Genomic DNA, 19,346 nt, shown 5'->3' with positions numbered 1-19,346 from the left:
CTCCAGAGGCCCAAAAGAACCCATCATACTTTTTCCCTGTTGACCTTGGTGGGTTTCAAATTCGATTTCTTATTGAATTGCATAGATGTCTGAATTTTCCTAATCATATATTTTGGTCTGTTTGGCCAAAATGCCCGGGAATAGAGCAGAGGAATATTTAAGCCTAAAAGCCTATTTAAGCCACAAAGTGTGGTGTAGCTTGGCATTGATAAAGAACAGAGATATTTCCAGGAAAAATATCTGTCATACTTTGGAAATAAGGAACTATTTTCAAATATGCGCTGGTACAAAAAAAGCATATATTGTATAGAATTGAATAAAAAAAATACTAAATCTGAGAATCTCATAATATTATAGCAAATCAGTGAGACCTGTTTGATTGCTTTTGGCGCCGCTCAAAGTAGAGGTAAAACCATATCCCTGTGTCCCAGAACATGGGGTGTAGGCTTGTCCTAATACCAATCCAGGGGGTTAGTAAACGTAGAGAGGAAAATATCGCCGATACTCTTGACCAGCCCAGGTGAAAAAACAATAAAGAGCGGCCTCAGCCTACATGTCTCCACCAAACCACACACCCTAATGCATTTTGCCCCACCCTCTCAGGGCTTAATCATAGGGTCATAAGGCCCCAGCATTTGTTTGATGGTCCGTAAGCCTAGGTTCACACCAGCTTGAGCTTCTGCTTCTTCATACATTGCAGCACATTTTTGATGCATTGCAATACATTTTTTCATGAGATTTTATGCTTAATCCCTTTTGGTTTTGGTCAACGGCAAGCTATAAAATGTTTTTTTTTTTCATAGCTAATGACAATAAAGTCAGCAGACAGGTGGAGGTGTCATTTTAAAAAGCATACATCATTATATGCAGGTTATGTCCAGAAGAAAGGTATGTTTGTTTTTTTTCTGTGTGATCAAGTAACTTTCCGAATCTTCGTACAACTCACGGGCAATGTCGTGCCATTCCACTCACTCTTGGTGCAATCTTTGTACGTACAGTGATCATAGAGGAAACGCCTTGCCCTCACCAGCTAGATTAGCTCTTCTGTGTCAACCATGCGGCAATCTTCTCACTTCCTTGTTATGTGAAGCCTGTAGAGTAGATGTTGCTTGGAGGAGTGGTCTTGTGGCTATGCTACAAGATGCATCAAAATGCATGTAATTGCATTATTCATACACTTCCATTGAAGTCTATGGACCCAACAACGCACCATCCTGCACCAAAAGAAGTGCCTGCAACTCTACAAAATTGCACTACAAGAAAGGGCATTAGGTTTAAGGCTGGGTACACATGGGCGCTTCAGCAGGAATCGGACAACTTTGGGCCTGTGTGTACAGTTCCCTGTCTAACAGAAGCCAATCTCACGAATGAGCATGCTGGAAAACCAGCATCCGATCAACACTCGCAGCCAATGGCTGAGAGCACTGACCAGTGTGTTCTTGTAAGGGGGCAGTCCCCTTGTCAGAATACAATAGCTCAGTGGAGGAGATCGCTGCACTAACATCACTTGTGTTAGTATGGTGATCTGTAAGTTTTATTTCGTTCAGTCCGCTGGGTGGAATGAAAAAAAAAAAACATAGTGTGTACCCCACATTAGTTTCTGTAAAATTCAATGCAATATGGCAACCTGGAGGCATTCTGCACAACGTTAGTGTACGGATCGGCCCCAGAAATGTAATTTTCTGCTTGTGTGATTGGCTCACTGATTATCATATACAGTGACTCTGCACTAAGATACAAGTCAGATTTGAGGCATCCCCTGCAAGAAAAAAAAAATTTTTGATGCAACTTTCCTCATTAGAACCCTGCAAGTGCACCAGCTGATTAATAATAAAAAAAAGACATGATCACTAGACTATTGTACCTGGCTAGGAAATGTATTGCTAGATACTGGATGGCGGCTACAGTACCTACAGGGAAGCAATGGATATCATATGTTAACTCCCTCCTCTTCAGGGAACAATTGGTCTACCGACACAGAAATGCAGCCTTAAAGTTCGGCTATATCTGGTAGCCTTGGCTAGATAATCCTAGTCTAGCCCCACCGCAGTTGGTGATGGATAGGTTATTGAGATTTTGAAACACCATGAGTCCAGGGTTGGGAAGAGAAGGAGAAGGAGGAGTACGAATGGTATTAACTGTTTTTTTTTTTGTGTGTGTGTGTGTGTATTTAAAGGTACTCGGACTACCCAAATCTGAAAGCTAAAACAAAATGTTTCCTACTATTTTATTAGATATAGTACCGAGTGCTAGTTGACAAGTTTTTTGGATAACATTGACTGTTTTACATGAGTTGTGACCTGCTGATGTTGTATCTATATTTTGTACGGCTGTAAAATCACTTCATGCATTGTCTCAATAAAAAATGTTTTGATAAAAAAAAAATAATAATAAAAAAGACACTACCATCCAGACTTACTTTGCACATTGACATAGCCAAACAAACAGTATTTTCTTCAGAACATCAAAAGGTGATAAGAATATCTGCATCAAAGTTTGTAAAATCCTTGCAATGTATATTGATCATCCAGGTGAGATCGTTTTTATTTTTTCCTCAACAAAAGTTAAAGGGCTAACTTTAAGTGTCCAGCCAGTGCAAATATCCTTGCTATCACCCATCTTTGAATTCTCCTATACATGCAGGATGGAGAACTGAGTTACATCAAAGAAGCCCTCTCCTGATCCCCTTTTCTGTAAGAGGGTTAACTCTTGCAGGGGATGCCTTCTTTCACTAGATACTGAAATTGTTTTGTTTTCTTCATTAATATGCTGATTGACACACTGTGGTCTTGTATAGACAGGGTATACCCTACAGACATTATTATTCTATGGCTCCAGGCACTGAAGACTTTGAGTCAACTAGGTATGTGAAAATGCATGGCATTTCAATATTATTACAAATGTTCAGTTAACCTTTACACCACATACTGTATCTTTATGTTATGTCATTTACCCTTAATATAAAAACATGCTCAAAGCACACCTAAAGTCAAACACTGACTTGAGTTACATTGCTCCAAGCTGCAGCTTCCTTACAAAAAGTCAGTTAGAACACTGAAATACCCATCGGCTAATGCTGGCTCCCTCAGGTTTCCACGGATTGGTATCTTATGGCTCTGTGTGAGGAAAGAGTGTTGATTGGCAACCTCTGCCTGGGCATCCAATCAGTGTCTTTGTCCCACACAGTACTACAGTAAATAAGTAGAAGTGAAGGTACCAGCCAATGGCACACAGAAAGGGCCCACACCAACTAACGGTACCTTTTTCAGTGCTTTGCATTATCGTTATAGGATCTTGGAGCAAGGTACTCAGGACCGTATTTATAAAAAATTTGCAGAGCTATTTGCACTGTGAGACTGTGTACATTCTGAGGAAATGTTGGCAAAATCAAAGTTACTAAGCTATTTTCTCTCCAGGTCAGATGGTCTTCATTTATAGGGATGGAGTGATTAAAAAAAAAAAACTCCTTATGGTCACAATATGAAGCTAATGATCATAGCATACATTTATTTTCCTATGATCGTCAGCTCCATCTAGTGGCCATAATGCAGTATTTTCAGGATTCACACTATTCTTATAAATGAAGAACATTTGACCTGGAGAGAAAATAGCCTAGTAACTTTGATTTTGCTGGTATGTACACAGAATGAATGAGCATGCAGTTTTCTTTTCTTCTGGACAAACAGGTCTGCACTTTTTTTTCAATACATCCCTTAGAGTTAATATTTGACTTTTTATCTCCTTTAAAACGTACATTCAGGTAAACCTTTTAACTTTTTTAGTTTTAGATAGGCTGGAGGAATATTGGAATCTCAGTCAGTTTTTATTGTTGTCTGTGACACCATTGTGAATATTTCTACTCACTTCCTTACTTTGTGACACCAGCGCTAAAACAGTAAGTGAACATTATCACTAAGATTTGTAATTAGAAATTACATTTTTATGAACCTACTCAGTAGAGAGAGTAAAAGGTGCCAACATAGCAAACAATAAAAGTTCACTTTTCACTAACCTGCCTACAGTAACCCCTTTATGATAGTAATATGTCTTAATGCTCATGAACCGCATATATATGTTGCTGTATTGTTCTCCACTGATGCTCCAGAACTGTGCCGAGTTGTTACGGATAGCTTATGGTCAACTACCAATTATAAGGAGCAGGTAGGACAAGGGTTGCCACCTCATTCTTTTAAACCCGAACACACAGGTTCTGGTGGAAAATAAACTCACTTAGTGCCTTATCTGCATTAAATTAGCAGAACCTGTGTAATTAATATATGTTCAGGTTTAAAGGGATGAGGTGGCAAACCTAGGTAGGACAGATTGTCCGATCACAGTGCTGCATGACCAGGACAACCCCCCACCTCCCACCGACCTTGGGCATCATGACCAATTTGAAGTGTAGTTTAAAGGGTTACACTGAAATTTGATTTGTTGCAATGGTTTACTACACATCATTGCTCATTGCACCTATTAAACTGCATCCCAAACAGGAAAAAGAAAATACAAGGTAAACCTGGAAGACATTTATATGTCATGCCTACCTTTCAGAGGAGGTAATTGTGTCAGCTCCTGCTGCTTGCTCTGGTAGCGGAATTGTGAAGAGCTATGTGATCTGCGCTGGCGTGAGCGGCGGAGAGAACGTCGGGAAAATCCATCCACCTTATCGGCTGCCAAAACAGGGGACAAGCCTGGAGAGGATGGACTGGTAGGAGTGACAGGAAGTTTGGTCTCCATTAGTGTGTACAAGACAGCCACAAAAAAGGCCCAGGTGGTTGTTAGTGCAGTGGAGGATGAAGAACACACCCTTGGGAATAACTAATAGTCTAGACCCAGGTGGGTCTTAATAGAAACAGGGTTGGCCATGTGGAGCAGATGGAAAGGCTGAAACAAAGAAAGATTTTGATGGTTATTTATATTTTACCGGTAGCATAAAAAAACAGAATAGTAATTGCATATCATGTGACCAAATGTACAACATACACTAACCGAAAATCATTGTTAACCACAGCTGTATGTTTTACATTTTAATGCTAATTAAGCATATATGTCCTTACAAAAAAGCATCTTCTCAACCTGTGCCACTGATGCATTTAGATATGTTTGGGCTTGCAGGAATCACTTTAGGACAAATGCAGGTTGTAACTCATACAGACCACATGTAATACTGTAACTACATGTAAGAATATAACTATAGCACATCTCAGTGTATACAAGCTGCGTCCTTGTGAGCTATCAGATCCACTGTCTCTGTTCTCTCTGTGTATTATAGCCTGGGTTAATACAGTAGTAAAGGCAAGCTGTACTGTACTCATGCCCAAGCTTGCCTATAAAAGCGTCAGAAACTTTGCATAGTATAGCAGTCTGTATTGTTCAATTCTCAATGGATTCTGGGCTGGAGTCATATTTAATATGTGCTATTTAATTTTCTATTGAAAAATTGAAACATACACCCCCACTCTAAGTCACAATGACTGGGAGAAGGCAATAGAATATTGTATTGTCCTGTTATTCTTTCAGAGGGCTAAATGGTTTTGTATAGTGTATAATACTCCAAACTCAAATTAAATTCAAGGTACTAACAATAACTTACAAAGCCATCTACAACTTGGCCCCCAGTTACATCACTAGCCTTCTCAAAATACCAACCAAATTGTTCTCTTTGTTGCTCCCAAGACCTCCTGGTCTCTAGCTCCCTCGTCACCTCCACCCATGCTCACCTCCAGTTCGTCTCCAGAGCTTCTCCCATCCTCTGGAATTCCCTACTCCAATCTGTCCAACTATCTCCTACTTTATCCACTTTTAGGCGATCTCTGAAAACTTTTCTCTTCAGAGAAGCCTATCCTCCTCCACCTGCCAACTGTACTTTTATTTTCTCCATCAGCCCATCCCCCACAGCTATTACCTTTTGTATCACTTAACCCTCCCTTTTGGATTGTAAGCTCGAACGAGCAGGGCCCTCTGATTCCTCCTGTATGGAATTGTATAGTGGGCATTTTTTTTTCTTTCATCTGGAGGAAGGGTTTCTTAGCTAAGTACACCCTCCTGCCTTCATGCCTGAGCGAAGGGCAAATAAATTCCAGGAATAAATGCTACCCAAAACATCTGCGCTTACTCAAGACGGCCACAGCTAAAAATTCTGGTGGGATAAAAAGTGCTTTCTTAACAAAATAAAGCATGGAGACATGGATTGATGGGTGAGTTTGCTGTGAATATTAAAATGAATAAAATAGCATCTTCAGTTTGTTGTTCTCATATACAATTTGGTTCCCCTTTAATTTATAGATAAAAAGAACCATCAAGTCCTACAGTTTCATATAAAGCTCACTTATCAAAGCAGAGGATACCCTAAAAAATGATTAGTGTTTTGTTACCATAAATGCAGCCATCAGATACATCAGCACTCTGTGCTAAGGAGCTTGGCTTGTTATGGCTGATGAGGAGTGGCGATGCTGGATTTTTAGGGAAAGATATTCCTGCAGGAGTTCTCTTACTAAATTGATGATGGTGATTGGACCCAGGTGATGTCCACAATAATTAGCTTTGTGGCATGCTGCATAAAGAGGGGCTGTTCATTTTGACTGGCAGTGCACCATACTGCATAAAAAAATGGACATGCTTTTTTTTTTGCAAAATGCATGGTGTGTTGCAGTGTGGGTGCATTGCCCTTTACTGTAATAATGTATTGGGGTTAGGGTTGCCACCTCATCCCTTTAAAAGCGAACATATATTGATTACACAGGCTCTGTGGCTGATTAAGGTGGTAATTATACATACTTGGTGCCTTATCTGAATTAAATTATCCTCAGAACCTGTGTAATTCATATGTGTTCGGGTTTAAAGGGATGAGGTGGCAAACCTAATTGGGGTACCATGCAAAATCACGTGAGCTGCACTGTGGTAAATGCGCTGGGCATACGTGCTATAAAATGCACATTTTACCCCACAATACCAAAATGCAAAGCTGTGAATGGGCCTAGAGCTACACTGACGATTAAATCTCTCGGCTACTGAATTATTTAAATGCTTATTGACAGTTACCTTATTAGCGTCTCATTGATTTCAGCGTGCTGCAAATGAGGTGACAGCCAACAAATAGTTAAATCTCTCAGTATAACAAAGAGATTTATTTGCCAGTGTAGCCCTAGGATAACAGAATTTAGGGTAGAAGATAAAAAACAAAGACATTGCAAACTAGTTTGCAACTCCTTGCTTCACCAGTTGTCTGACAGCACTCTCAGCTTGCTTTATCATGCATGTATCAACCAATGATCTACAGGCTGTCAAAATACAAATACAATGAAATGGATTTTGAAAGTTGAGAACAAAATCATGAATTTTTGGAAAAACGCAGGAATTAAAAGCAGTGAACTAGAATGAATCTTATACAGAGATAGATCGAGAGATCTGTATTACAGTTATGTACTCTGCGCGTTATAATCCTGCAAAGCTTTTTTGGCTGCAGATGAGTTTTGAATTGACCAGGTTTGTGACAGTAGGTCATTTGGTATTCAGTCAGGACAAAATTTAAAAATATGAAAGATGAAAAGCATAATATACTATAGATTTCTTCCCATATTATCAATACCATTTTCTGGAAAAAGGGCTGGCATGAACAGAAAAATAAGTTAGAAACCTGCTGCTTTTTTATGGAAAATACAGTTGTTACCATCACGTCATAATTTATACTAGTTCTGAATGTGACGTACCTACACAAATTTTATTGTACTGGAGAACCCTGAGGAAGTCATGTGATTGGTGACGCAACACGTCGGATGTAGCTGGGCGGTGTCACTCCTGGTCGTGGTCGAGACCGGAAGTCCTGCTATTTGCTTCTGTGGAGGAGTTTGTTATACTGATTGAAGGCTTTTTTTATGTGAGTTACTACTTTTTAAATAAATGGTGTTTTAAAAAGTACTTCACTAAGGTGAATTTTACTTTTGCATATTACACCTGCGTGGGAGGAGGAGTCTCTGTCTAAAGTAATACATTGTGGAGGAAACCTGAGGATGCCTTATATATTAAGCGCTGTTTGACCTGTATGAAAAATATAGGTCTTTACTTCAGATGAACTGCTAGTTTGCACGGTGTTGGAGCACAGCTGTTTTTTCTGTGCTTACCATTTAATCAACACTGGACTTTGCTTTTACATCAGTATATTAATTTATGGGACTGTTTTTCTTAATTGCAGCACTTGTTAATTAGCTACACTATTTAAGAGGATTATTATTTTGTTTCTATTCTATGTTATCTATTTACTGGCAGTTATTGAATGTCACTTTCTTGTTTGCACATTTACATTAGCACTAGTTGATAATTCTGAATAAGATTTTGCAGCAGTGTAAACTCGTCTCACCTTCCAGTATGACCACCCTCTTTTTGTTTTCTTTATATTATGTTATTTTATATATATTTTTTCTTTGATAATTTGTGATTACACATTTGTTAAGATTCTTCTGACATTTACAGCACTGGCACACGGTTCACAACTCCAGTAGGGTACAACATCATTATTTTGTTTGTATATTGTTTTGCATCCAGAGTTGGCAGTACTGCAGTTTCTTGGACAAACGTTCATGTATCCATCTTTTTAATATTGTGTTATTTGAATATGTCTGTACCAGTGTTCATTTTGGCAGAAAATTTAGATTTAGTTTTAGTCTTAAGACTAAAATGACATTTTGGTTTTAGTCCCATTTTAGTCTTCTAAGTCGACTAAACCTCCAGTACATTTTAGTCGACTAAAATCGAATGGGTTTACTTACATTGTAATGCATTATTTAAGCATTTCTCTACAATTTCCAAATTTATTACCGGTATATACTCCTGGAGTGAAAAATCGAATAGGTTATTATTTATGGTATTAAGATTTGAACATGCACTACAGACACAGATTTAATCATTATATAAGGTCTTTAAGGTAAACCAAGTGTCGCTACAAAAATATTGCTTTTTTGACAGAAGTGTTAACGTTAAAATAATTTAAAAAACTCTTTGCGTGATGATGCCACCATGCAATGCATATTTACATGAAATTGTCTGCTTTAAGAAAATATATAATGTTTGGGGGAGGGGGGGGTGTTTATGTAATCTTCAGGCCTAAATAGATATTTTAGGCATAGGTTCAAAACAGCTCTGACAGCAAAAGGGTTAATCTTGCGCAGATCAGACAGTGTGCTACTCTCCCATAGTGGACAAGCTGTGAAGCCTATTGACAAGGAGCAGGTCTCCTTCAGGGGGCTTCTATATATCAGTATGAAGTGTGAGTGTGTGGCAGTGTATGAGAGTGTTAACTACACAGCCAAGCCCCCGCCATCCTAATAGAACATCCCCCTTCAGGCTGCAGATAACAGCCATTGATATAGTTTAACCTTCCTTGGATAGCCTCTTATCTACAAATGGTAGGCTCCATTCAGAGGAAGCAGGCGGAGCTCCGTGGAAACTGAAAGTTCTGAAGGTAAACATCCCTGCCTCACATTTTCAATTAGTTTTCGTTCGTTAACGAAAACGTAATTGATTTACGTCATAGTTTTTGTCAGTGGACGAAAATGTGGTGTACTTTTCGTTTAGTTTTTGTCACTGCAAAAATGCTGCTGAAGAAAATTATGATGAAAATGCGCTTGTCAACGAAATTAACACTGGTCTGTACTGCAACAAATCCATTTTTTTAATTTTTGTTGCTGGCTCTTGGAGGGTCTATAGATGCCGGCTGCTGGGGGTCTATTGTTGCTGGGGTGGCATTTTGTTGCAGGGGGTCCATTGTTGCTGGGGGGGGAAGTCTATTGTTGTGTGGGTGATCTATTGTTGATGGGGTGAGGTCTATCATTGCTGGGGGGGTCTACTGTTTTTGGGGAGGGGTCTATTGTTGCTTACTGCACTCTATTTTACTGTTTTTCTTGTTATCATTAACAAATTCAATGCAAATCACTTAGTAGCACAAGATGATACTTGGTTCTGTATTCTCTAAAAGGGTTGGTACTGGGAGGTGGGTAGGAGGTGGAACCAAGGGATGTTGCTCAGAGGTGGGTAGGGAGCAGAAATGAAGGGTAACTCAGAAGGGGGGGGGTTCCTGCACCTATTCTCTGAGAAAAAAAGCCCTGCAAATAACTAATCATGGACTTGCAAAATTTCAGAAAATGAAGGTATGAAAAATTGCATATCGGTGTACACTAAAACCTTTTGCTATTTGAAAGTGAGCCTATGGGAATTCTGAGCTCACTGACTACTAAATTACTACCCTGGAACTAGCATGCAGTCAGTGATGTCTGAAAAGTTGTAGTGTCTTTCATGCTTGTTCAAGGTCAGTAATGCGCTAAGCAGTTAAAATAGAATTTGGATAAAAGCCCCAAAGCTTGCACCTTCAAAGTGACTGTTAACTACAACTGCCTAAAGATACTATTGCATCCAACACTTTTGGGAGTGGGACTGCCTGGTTCCCCATTTGTTGCTATGGTTCCTTCAGCCAGTCCCTACGTCACTACAGGATAAATTAGAGACATGGGGGTTTACAGATGAGACCCTAGCACAGGACCAGGAGCCTAAGCAGAAGTTTCAAATGCAGTAGAATCTTTAGGCCAGGGGTGCTAAACCTTTTGAAAAGCGAGAGCCACTTACGTGATTTGGTAACCGGTCACGGGCCACAAAGAAATGAAATGGTTCAGAACTTCAAATTTTTTATTTTGAATAGCATAATGAACATTTTCCTCCTGCAGCCACTAAATGCCAGCGGGAGGGAAAGGAGAAGAAGCCGTTTTTTAAGCGGTTGTAAGAGGAAAATTAAAAGGATCGGTTCCTGTATATGCTGCCCCTACTGCCTCTCCTGTCAAGTGTAAAACAGACAGGGAGGACAGACGGCCCCCTTGGAGCATGGGGTGGGGTTGCCATTAGGACTCCTGAAGCTACAGCAGTGATTGGGGGGGGGGGTTGTTAAAACATGTTTTCAGTATAAGGTTTTACTGCCCCTAAACCGCAAATGTAAATAAGCCCTTACTGTCCTGAGCCCCCTATAAGACTGCTTTCACACTGATGTGATGCAGCGTACCCACACGTGGGTACAGCGCAGTGCACCTGCAGCTTTCCTGCGGGTTAGCTGCACTTTGCAATAGGACTTCTATTATATCTTGCAAATGTGCACTTTCTGAAAGTGCAATAAACCCACAGGATATAATAGAAGTCTATGGCTCAGTGCGGCTAACTCACAAGTACACTGTGCTGCACCCGCAGATCAGTGTGAAGGTGCTACTATGCCCATTGCAAAAGGGTAGTGTATGTTTTTATCGTCTTCCATCTTCTGCTGGCATTGCTCTCCAGTCTGCTTGAAAATTCCCATGAGAAGTGCACTTGTTATCACTCCGCCTGGAACAGAAGCTGGTGCTACAGAGAAAGCCTCAGCTTATGCGGCTCCTATTCTCTCTGTGGCCGCCTGCTTCTTCTGCTTCCTGCGCTAGTTTGATTCACTCTGATGCTCTGGAATGGTGGGTTGGCAAGCCTAGATCACGATCAATGGGTTGCCAACCCTGGCCATGCGCTTCTCTGGTTTGAGATTGAAGGCCACATCAGAGAGGACACATGTGGCCAGAGGACCAAAGATTGAGCACCCCTTCTTTGGGCAGTGTTAGCTCCTAAAAAAGCAAAGCTTGTCTGCATAAACAATTACATTGCCTACTTTTACAGGTTTGTCTAAACTTTTTTGTTAAACCTACACGTTCAATTCAGCAATTGCCTCTTCCATTTTCCTATCCTCGCTGCTTACCCTTAATTTTTTTGCATTGCAGGTTAACCCCTAAATTTCTATCAAGTAAGGGAAAATAAAGTAAGTGTAGATTATTGGGGACACTATGTAGGTCTATGACTCTCTAGTATGTATTTATTAAGTTCATGTGCGTGTTATGTGTGCTCATCTGATTTTTTATTTTACTGCATTTTTTTAACATTAATTTTAATGCTGTTACAAAGGGACACACATGTCCATTATTTTGCAGTTTTTTATACATGTGGTCTTCATACAGAATTATCCCTCTCTGAGGGACCAAATGAATAATGAGATGGGTTCGAGTTCACAGTATACCAGTGTTCCAGCAGGGATGATGGTAAGAGCCAGTTTCTCTTTGTGGAAGTTATTGGCAATTCTGATCTCAGGTTGCTCAAGTTTGTTTGAAAGGAACATGAGCTGATATGACCATAAGAGTACACTCTTATTTTAACAACCTATATAGCGATTCCCATTAAATATCAGCTAATAAATTATTAGCATTGGCAGGCAAAAAAGGTTAAAGACCTCACAATAAGTGTAGGTTTACAAGATATTTCCAGCACCTACAGGTAAGCCTTAATATAGGCTTACCTGTAGATAAAAGTGGTTGTACAGGGTGTACAATCACTTTAAGCTGCAATAGCATACCCTGATTGTTTTCATTATTTCTCCTACTTGATTTGATTGTAGCCGTATTAGTGCAATTGTGACAGAGAAAATTGAGTACTGTCCATGATACTTTTTTTATTTACACTAACATACAATTTTTCAGGACAAGCTTTCAGGGGAATGTCACCTTCTTCAAGGTCCAAGCAGTACTGATTTACAAATCTTTAAGCAGAATGTTAAAGAAGAGAAAAAAAAAAAAGAGAGATCCAAACACATACAAATCAATGGTAATAAAGATAGCAGCAGAGTTAGTGAGATAAGACAGAGGGAGAGCTAGGGGGGGAATGCAGGGGGGGATACTAGGGGGGGATACAGAGGGGTCGTAAAACTTTAGCATAATGTGTAAGGAAACCAATATCTAAATTCAGGCCATTATTCTTTGTGTCAAAAAGAAGTATCATTCTTAGTTCAAACGTTTTCCTTTCCTGGATAGTTCTGAAATTCCCTTTAAGAACTAAGACATTGAGGTCTTCTATAGTGTGGTCCAGTTGTGAGAAATGATGTCCCACAGGTGTGCATAAACTGTCTTCTTTATGTTCCGTGATTGTATGTCTGTGCAAATTCATCCTCGTTCATTCATTCTGCTTAAAAATTTGTGAATCAGTACTGCTTGGACCTTGAAGAAGGGGACATACCCCGAAAGCTTGTCCTGAAAATTGTATGTTAGTGCAAATAAAAAAAGTATCACGGACAGTACTCAATTTTCTCTGTCATTATTTCTCCTGTAAGGGAAAAATGACCCTCTATGCACAGAATGTTGCAGTTGCTAATAGCTGCAAAAGTGCAAGGCTAGTTTTTATGGTTTTAACCTGCATTGGTATCCCAAATGCTTACCTTCTAATATCCAAGCCTAGGAGTGAGGTTTTGAAGCTGTGCTTGCAGTGTAATTGGAATCCTGCATACATAAAGAACACACAGCGCTGCATGGGGCATCAGTACCCCCCCTCCATGCTTTGAAATAATTTATGACAGCTTCTGGGCTAAGTGTGCGTGTGTATCTAGCTGAACAATATTAAGCCTTATGGGCTCTGGAGCAGCTGTCCTCTATGCCCTGTAGTAGTTATGCAATGGGTTGAGCTACTTTAAAGAATATATCCACCAAAACCCAAAGCACACCTATAATACAAGTTCTCTTTATTGCCAAACATTCCCCCACCACTGTCCCTGCAGTACATATATTTTGTTTGCTCCCCTGCTGCCAGAGTAAAGAAAAAAAAATAGGATTTTTAAGTATGAAGAAAAATGTGACCCACTCCCTATGCTATTATGAGAGTTGCTGAGTGGTTCAGTGCTATCACATGGGAGAGGAGAGGGAGACCTTAACCCTGCTTAAAGCAACTTTATCCTTTGAAAAATTTCTCATAAAAGCTCTGCAAAAAAAGAGTTTGATCCCTCTCTAGCACCTGTCATGTCTATACTTTTCAAGAGCAACAGCCTCCTGCCAAGTCTTCATGTAAATCATATTTCCAGATGTGTTGGATGCATAGTCCCCTTCTGCACTCTGTAGGCCCCTTACCTCAACACTATGTCCTGTAGTGACGTATGGGCCAGTTGATAAAACCAGAGCATGCACAGTACAACACAGGCTTTCGACACACCTGAAAGTGTAAGATACTGAAGTGTCTGCTGAAGGCCATAGCTGTTGAAGCAACCAAAGTAGGGATCTGCTGCCTGTTGTAGAGGTAGGTATTTTGCAGGCAACTTCTTTTTAAGAATGCTTTGTTCCAGCTAGAGTAACTCATAGTTTACACATGGCCATTTTCTACTCTCCTGGTGGCTGAATGGAGTCAGTATATACAGCTGGGTAGGGGCCACTAAAGCAAACCTGTTGTTTTGTCCTTTTTAGGAAAAACACATATTTTCCCTATTTTTGCCTTGTGTGGAGGATAATCAGGGAAGTGGATCATAAAGTGATACCTACCTAGGCAGGTTTGCTATTTAAATCAAAAAGTGTGAATTTCCTCAGGTGCATTTTTACCCTTGCCACCCACGCCAACGCCAACATCAATTTTAAGCCCAACTCCACCCAGATTTGTTTTCTTTTTTAGCTAGGGATAGAGTGAGGAATGTTAAAAGAGGGCTAAAGAAAATGAGCCTGATGTCATGGGCATGCGGCTGCCCCTCCCTCCTAGATTTTAACTAAATTTAAATAGGTTTTTGAATCACCTCAGGTGATTAAAATTTAGGGATGTTGGCCCTTTAAGTTTTCAGATATGAGTTTGGGTGAGAAGAGAGTGTACCATGTGACCTAGTAGAACCTTCTGGAAGGTTTGGGGCTTATTATATAAAAGGGATCAGCTGAGGTGTTTGTGTCGGTGAGCCAGCTTCGGTACAGCGAGCACCCCACCCCGCCACCCTTTGCCGCAAGGCACTTTATGTGGTGTTGTCACCCTTTCAAAAAAAAGGGGGGGACTTGTGGTTATGTCATTTATATATCAAAACTTTAACCAAACTTCAACACAGGATGGAAGTGTGGGAGTTTTATGATAGACCAGTGCCACATCCTAAACAACATTTTTAAATGGAAAGGCAGCAAAAATGGACTTTGTAGGCACCAATTATAAAAAATATATACGTTTTTATTAAACATGAGGACTCCCAAACATGGCGTGCATATGGTGACACAGGATATACATGGGGGGTGTGCCTGATAGAAAACATCTTGAGATATAAAAAAAAAAAAAAAAAAATCTCAAGATGATTTCTTTCAGGCACGCCCCCATGTATATCCTGTGTCACCATATGCACGCCATGTTTGGAAGTTCTCATTTTGACTGCCACTTGGTACTCCCTGCAAAAAATCTGAGACCCTTTACCCATATTTTCACCTCTATTATTATTGATTGCTTGTAATTTTTCTCTCCCTTGTAGAATATTTAATAAGCTCCCGAAGAAGCATTCAATTGCGAAACATGTAGAGCTTTTCATGCATATCACAAAATGACTGTAGGATTTAATCCCTGCAAATGTTATGCATTTATTGTATATGATTCGTATTAGAGAGATCTAGCTAGCTGTTTGCATTTTATTTGCAATATTTTAATGTCTGTTTTTGTACTATGTGTTTAATAAAAACTTATATATTTTTTATAATTGGTGCCTACAAAGTCCATTTTTGCTGCCTTTCCATTTAAAAGTCAAAGTCATTTAGCTTGAGTCCTTAATGACTGAGCGATTTATTATGGAGGGATAGGTTGTTTTTAAGTTATTTATGAATTAAATAAATGTATTATAGTATTAATCATTAATAAATTATTTATACCAATAAATGTGCCACAGCCAATATTTTTGACAAAAATAGTGTGTGTCTCGTTATTTATTATATAGATATGATGTATTCGGGCGGGAGGGAAAAAAGGTGCGGCCTGCATTCCCACAGTTAGAAGCTAGTAAATCTCTTATTACTGCCTATGTCTCCATCTTAGATGGGGGGTGCCAGGCAGAAAGGTAAAGAAATAACCCAAAACTGTTTTCTTAATAGAGTGGGCAAGTTTTGTTTCTCTGCCAAGCTTTTATTACTGGAGGTTTAGGAAAAACAGGAGTACCAGACCAAACGTTAAGAGACCATGTAATGTTTATTTTATTATGAAATGTCAAAAGGACAAGACAGGGTGTTTCAGAGATTCAAAAAGGCCCCTTCATTAGAGCTTACAAATGTTGGAAAAAATTTGGATGGTATCAAGCTTGAATAGGTTAAAAATGACAAACATTTATATCTCCATATCATTATCAGACTTCAGCAGATAATAGCAAGGGAGTCCACTTAGATGTTCGAAATGTGTTGTTTTGTCCTTTAGACATATTATGATGAAATAAAATCTTCATGGCCTCTTAATATTTAGTCTGGCACTCCTGTTTTTCCTTGTATCTCCTGAGATTCACCCTCTAGAGGCCTCTTCGAGTCTGAGAGTTGCCAACCAGAGCCCTTGTACACTTTAATATGTTATTTATTGACTGTGAGATTCATCTACATTTGGATTCAGCACCTCCTACAATGCCTCCTACCTCCCACCCTGCACTGTTATTTATTTTTTGTCTGTGTCTAAACCAGGCAGATCTCTCACTTCCTATTTAGTTGACTTTTATCAGATGCAAAAGGAAGTGAAGGGAAATCTCCTTAACTGACAGCATTAAACCCTGACACAGGTTACAACCCTTACCCGTTGAACCCAAAACTAAACAAAAATAGATTTGGTTGACATTGAACTTTTTTAATCAGCAGGCCCACAAAGCAAAAGAATGTCCCAGCTCTTAAGTTGGCCATACATGGATTCCTGCTGAATCCACTGAAATTCATCCTGTGGGTAGCCCCACCTGACTCAACAATCAACATTTGTCAAACAAGTTGGGTGAAATCTCTGCAGAACAGCTGCTGCATCCATTCAGATGCAGGTACTGTTTGGGTTTTCTGACAGTCATGGGTGCCCACTGTCAGAATAGCCAGCATTGCAGATTCGTCCATCCAGGCTGTTTAGCGTGGATATGGGAATCGAGTGACCAAACTGAATGTGGGACTGAATAGGAAAAATCTTAACATGTATGGATTGCTTTAATAAACTACAACAAAAAAGATTAATTCTTCATTCAAGTCAGGTCTGTTTTAAAGCATTTGTAAACCCAACATTTCATATTCCTGATATGTGCCTGCTGTACCATGTACTTGTATAAAAACAAAAACAAAAAACACTATCCTGTTCTCTTTGCATTGCTTCCTTTATGTGAAATTCTGGTGTTCCTGCCAGTCCCTCTGCTTTCCCATTTAAAAACTGACCACAAAGCATGAGAGCACTGTGGTCAGTTCTCTAGCTATGATGGGAGCTCAGCCTGCTCTCCTCCAATGATTGGATTTGTCTTGACATGCCCTCCCTGCATAGCCTATCACTGGAAAGTTCAGTGTTCTGCAGCTCCTCCTCCCCCAGCTCTAATGGAGCTGAGAACAGAGGGAATGTTATCACTTATAAAAAAGGGGAAAAAGTTATTCACAATGTTTTTTCTATATTTATTCAGAAATGTTTTGCCTTTCATTTCTATTTTAAACGGAATGGGGTGTTTTACAAGGTGATCATTTACAATCACTTTAAGTCTTTGGGCAGAGTAGAGTAGTTATATTGTATGTCATTCGGTAGTGGCATTACCTTTGCACACATGCATAATGATGCATAGGACTGAACTCACAAATACTATGGGCCACTCCCAACACCACAGGTAGAACTTACAGCTCCAACTTTGCGTTCTAGCTCCTTCTGCAAGAATTCTCTTTCCCAGGATGCTGTCGGTATCCAATCTCTAAACTAATCCCTGCAGAATTAGGCCACGATCCTTCTAAATCAAGCAGCCAGATAGCAGAAATTCACAAAGCTGCACACATATCTGGATAACTTTGAACTCCTTCAAAACAGAGGCGGGGAATTTACACCTCTCAGCAGGATTCTTAGAAGTTAGTCTTCCTTAAGCTTCTAGAATGAAACAAGCAGGAGATCGAATCACAAAGCACCAACATGCAGCTTTTAAAAACGATGGCTTCGGTTTAGGATGGATGGGTTATTCAATGAAATACAGCGTTCCCGGAAAAAAAAAATTCACCTCTGTAGACTATGGCGTGAATAATACATGCACAAGCTTTACACAGCATTCAATATTCCCAGAAGCTGAATTCTCTCTAGAACATGCGCTTGCAGTAGGTGGAACATATGAGGTCTGTACAATCCAGCAGAATAATGTATTCAGGAAATTAAAATTGACAGCCGGTATAGCGTGCTGAAGAAGTGCATGCCTAATTTTTAATAGGATGGGAGGCCTGGCAAGGCTCTGGATTAACCCTTTGTGTGCCTTTTCTCGTCCAGAGGCAATGGTCCAAAACTCCCTTGCAAAAAAAGAAATAAATGTTTTAAGCGCTGTTATATAGAATTTGGCAACACTGACTCCTTTAGTGATACAATCACCTTTTCCCTTTTCGGCTTCCCCATAGGATCAGGTGGCAGCGGCTTGAAACAATTGTGGCATTGCATTAAAGGGAAAGCGTAGACCCTCTGATGGGACCTGTAATTCTAAGAAATTCTGCAGGATGGTAATGAAACAAAAAGCCGGCTCAGCAGGGACTGTCCGTAGTGAATAGGATCCTGGTTTTAGGATTCCCTCTGATTAAGGATTTTGCTTAGGCCCCTGTGACCCTCCTTTCTGTCATCCCGTCCTTGATCCATAGAAAATGTCTTTCTCTGATTTCAAAGATCCGCAGCGCCTCTTTTCCCAGGTAGAAGATAGATGCAATGCTTGTATGGGATTAGTAGGATTTTCCTTGTGTTTTTTTTCTTCCCCAATAACGGCAGTCTTGCTTTATCTGTAGCTGCAGGATCAGTACAATGACAAAACCCAAACCTATTCCTCCCCCCCCCCTGCACTTCTCCCAAATGTCATGTGACTATAAATGAGCAGGTTTATTGGCCTTTTAATAATAGGGTCTGCGTCACTGCTGGTGGGTGATGTCACTTCTCTATAAAACCATTGGCTGCAGGCATGCTGGATTTAAAGGGACAGTCGTCAGTGCTTCAGTGTGGCTGTGTGAAGAGGGAAGGATGAGTGTGTAAATATATATGCATTTACATAGCGGATAAGTATGTGTGTCTAATTCATTTGTGAGCTGTGAATGTGTACTGCTCCTTTGTGCTGACCAGGGTGCATTGTTGTATTTGTACAAGTCAGGGCATGCAGGATTCTGCAGCTAGAATACAAATCTGCATTCACTTTCAGATTGGTAATTATTCACATTCAAATTAGAGATTTCTTCTTTTTTTTTTTTTACTTAAATATAGGACTATCTACACATGCGTAGACATATTAATCACACATATCTATTGTACTGTTACTTCTAAAATGATAAGAAGTTATATTTATTATATTTACAAATCAGATTGTAATAGCAGAAGGA

General features: G+C 39.8%; 1 protein-coding gene across 2 annotated transcripts in view; it reads right to left on the bottom strand.

The window, feature by feature from the left end:
• Positions 1-18,839, bottom strand: part of PPP2R5B (protein phosphatase 2 regulatory subunit B'beta) — a 142,348-nt gene extending 123,509 nt beyond the window's left edge. Inside the window, exons 1-2 of one of the 2 annotated variants that reach the window (XM_073604873.1) lie at positions 17,557-18,839; positions 4,545-4,884 (exon numbers count right to left, since the gene is read on the bottom strand). In XM_073604873.1, the coding sequence (XP_073460974.1) occupies positions 4,545-4,737 (193 nt within the window). In that variant the 5' untranslated portion in view covers positions 4,738-4,884; positions 17,557-18,839. The remainder of the gene's footprint in view (positions 1-4,544; positions 4,885-17,556) is intronic. The other variant, XM_073604872.1, reaches the window with a different exon arrangement.
• Positions 18,840-19,346: the final 507 nt, after the last annotated feature.

The sequence above is a fragment of the Aquarana catesbeiana genome, linkage group LG11 (assembly GCF_042186555.1).
Source record: "Aquarana catesbeiana isolate 2022-GZ linkage group LG11, ASM4218655v1, whole genome shotgun sequence".
NCBI classification, from domain to species: domain Eukaryota; kingdom Metazoa; phylum Chordata; class Amphibia; order Anura; family Ranidae; genus Aquarana; species Aquarana catesbeiana.
Note: the sequence above shows the minus strand (reverse complement) of the source record. Positions and strands in the feature narration are given on the sequence as shown.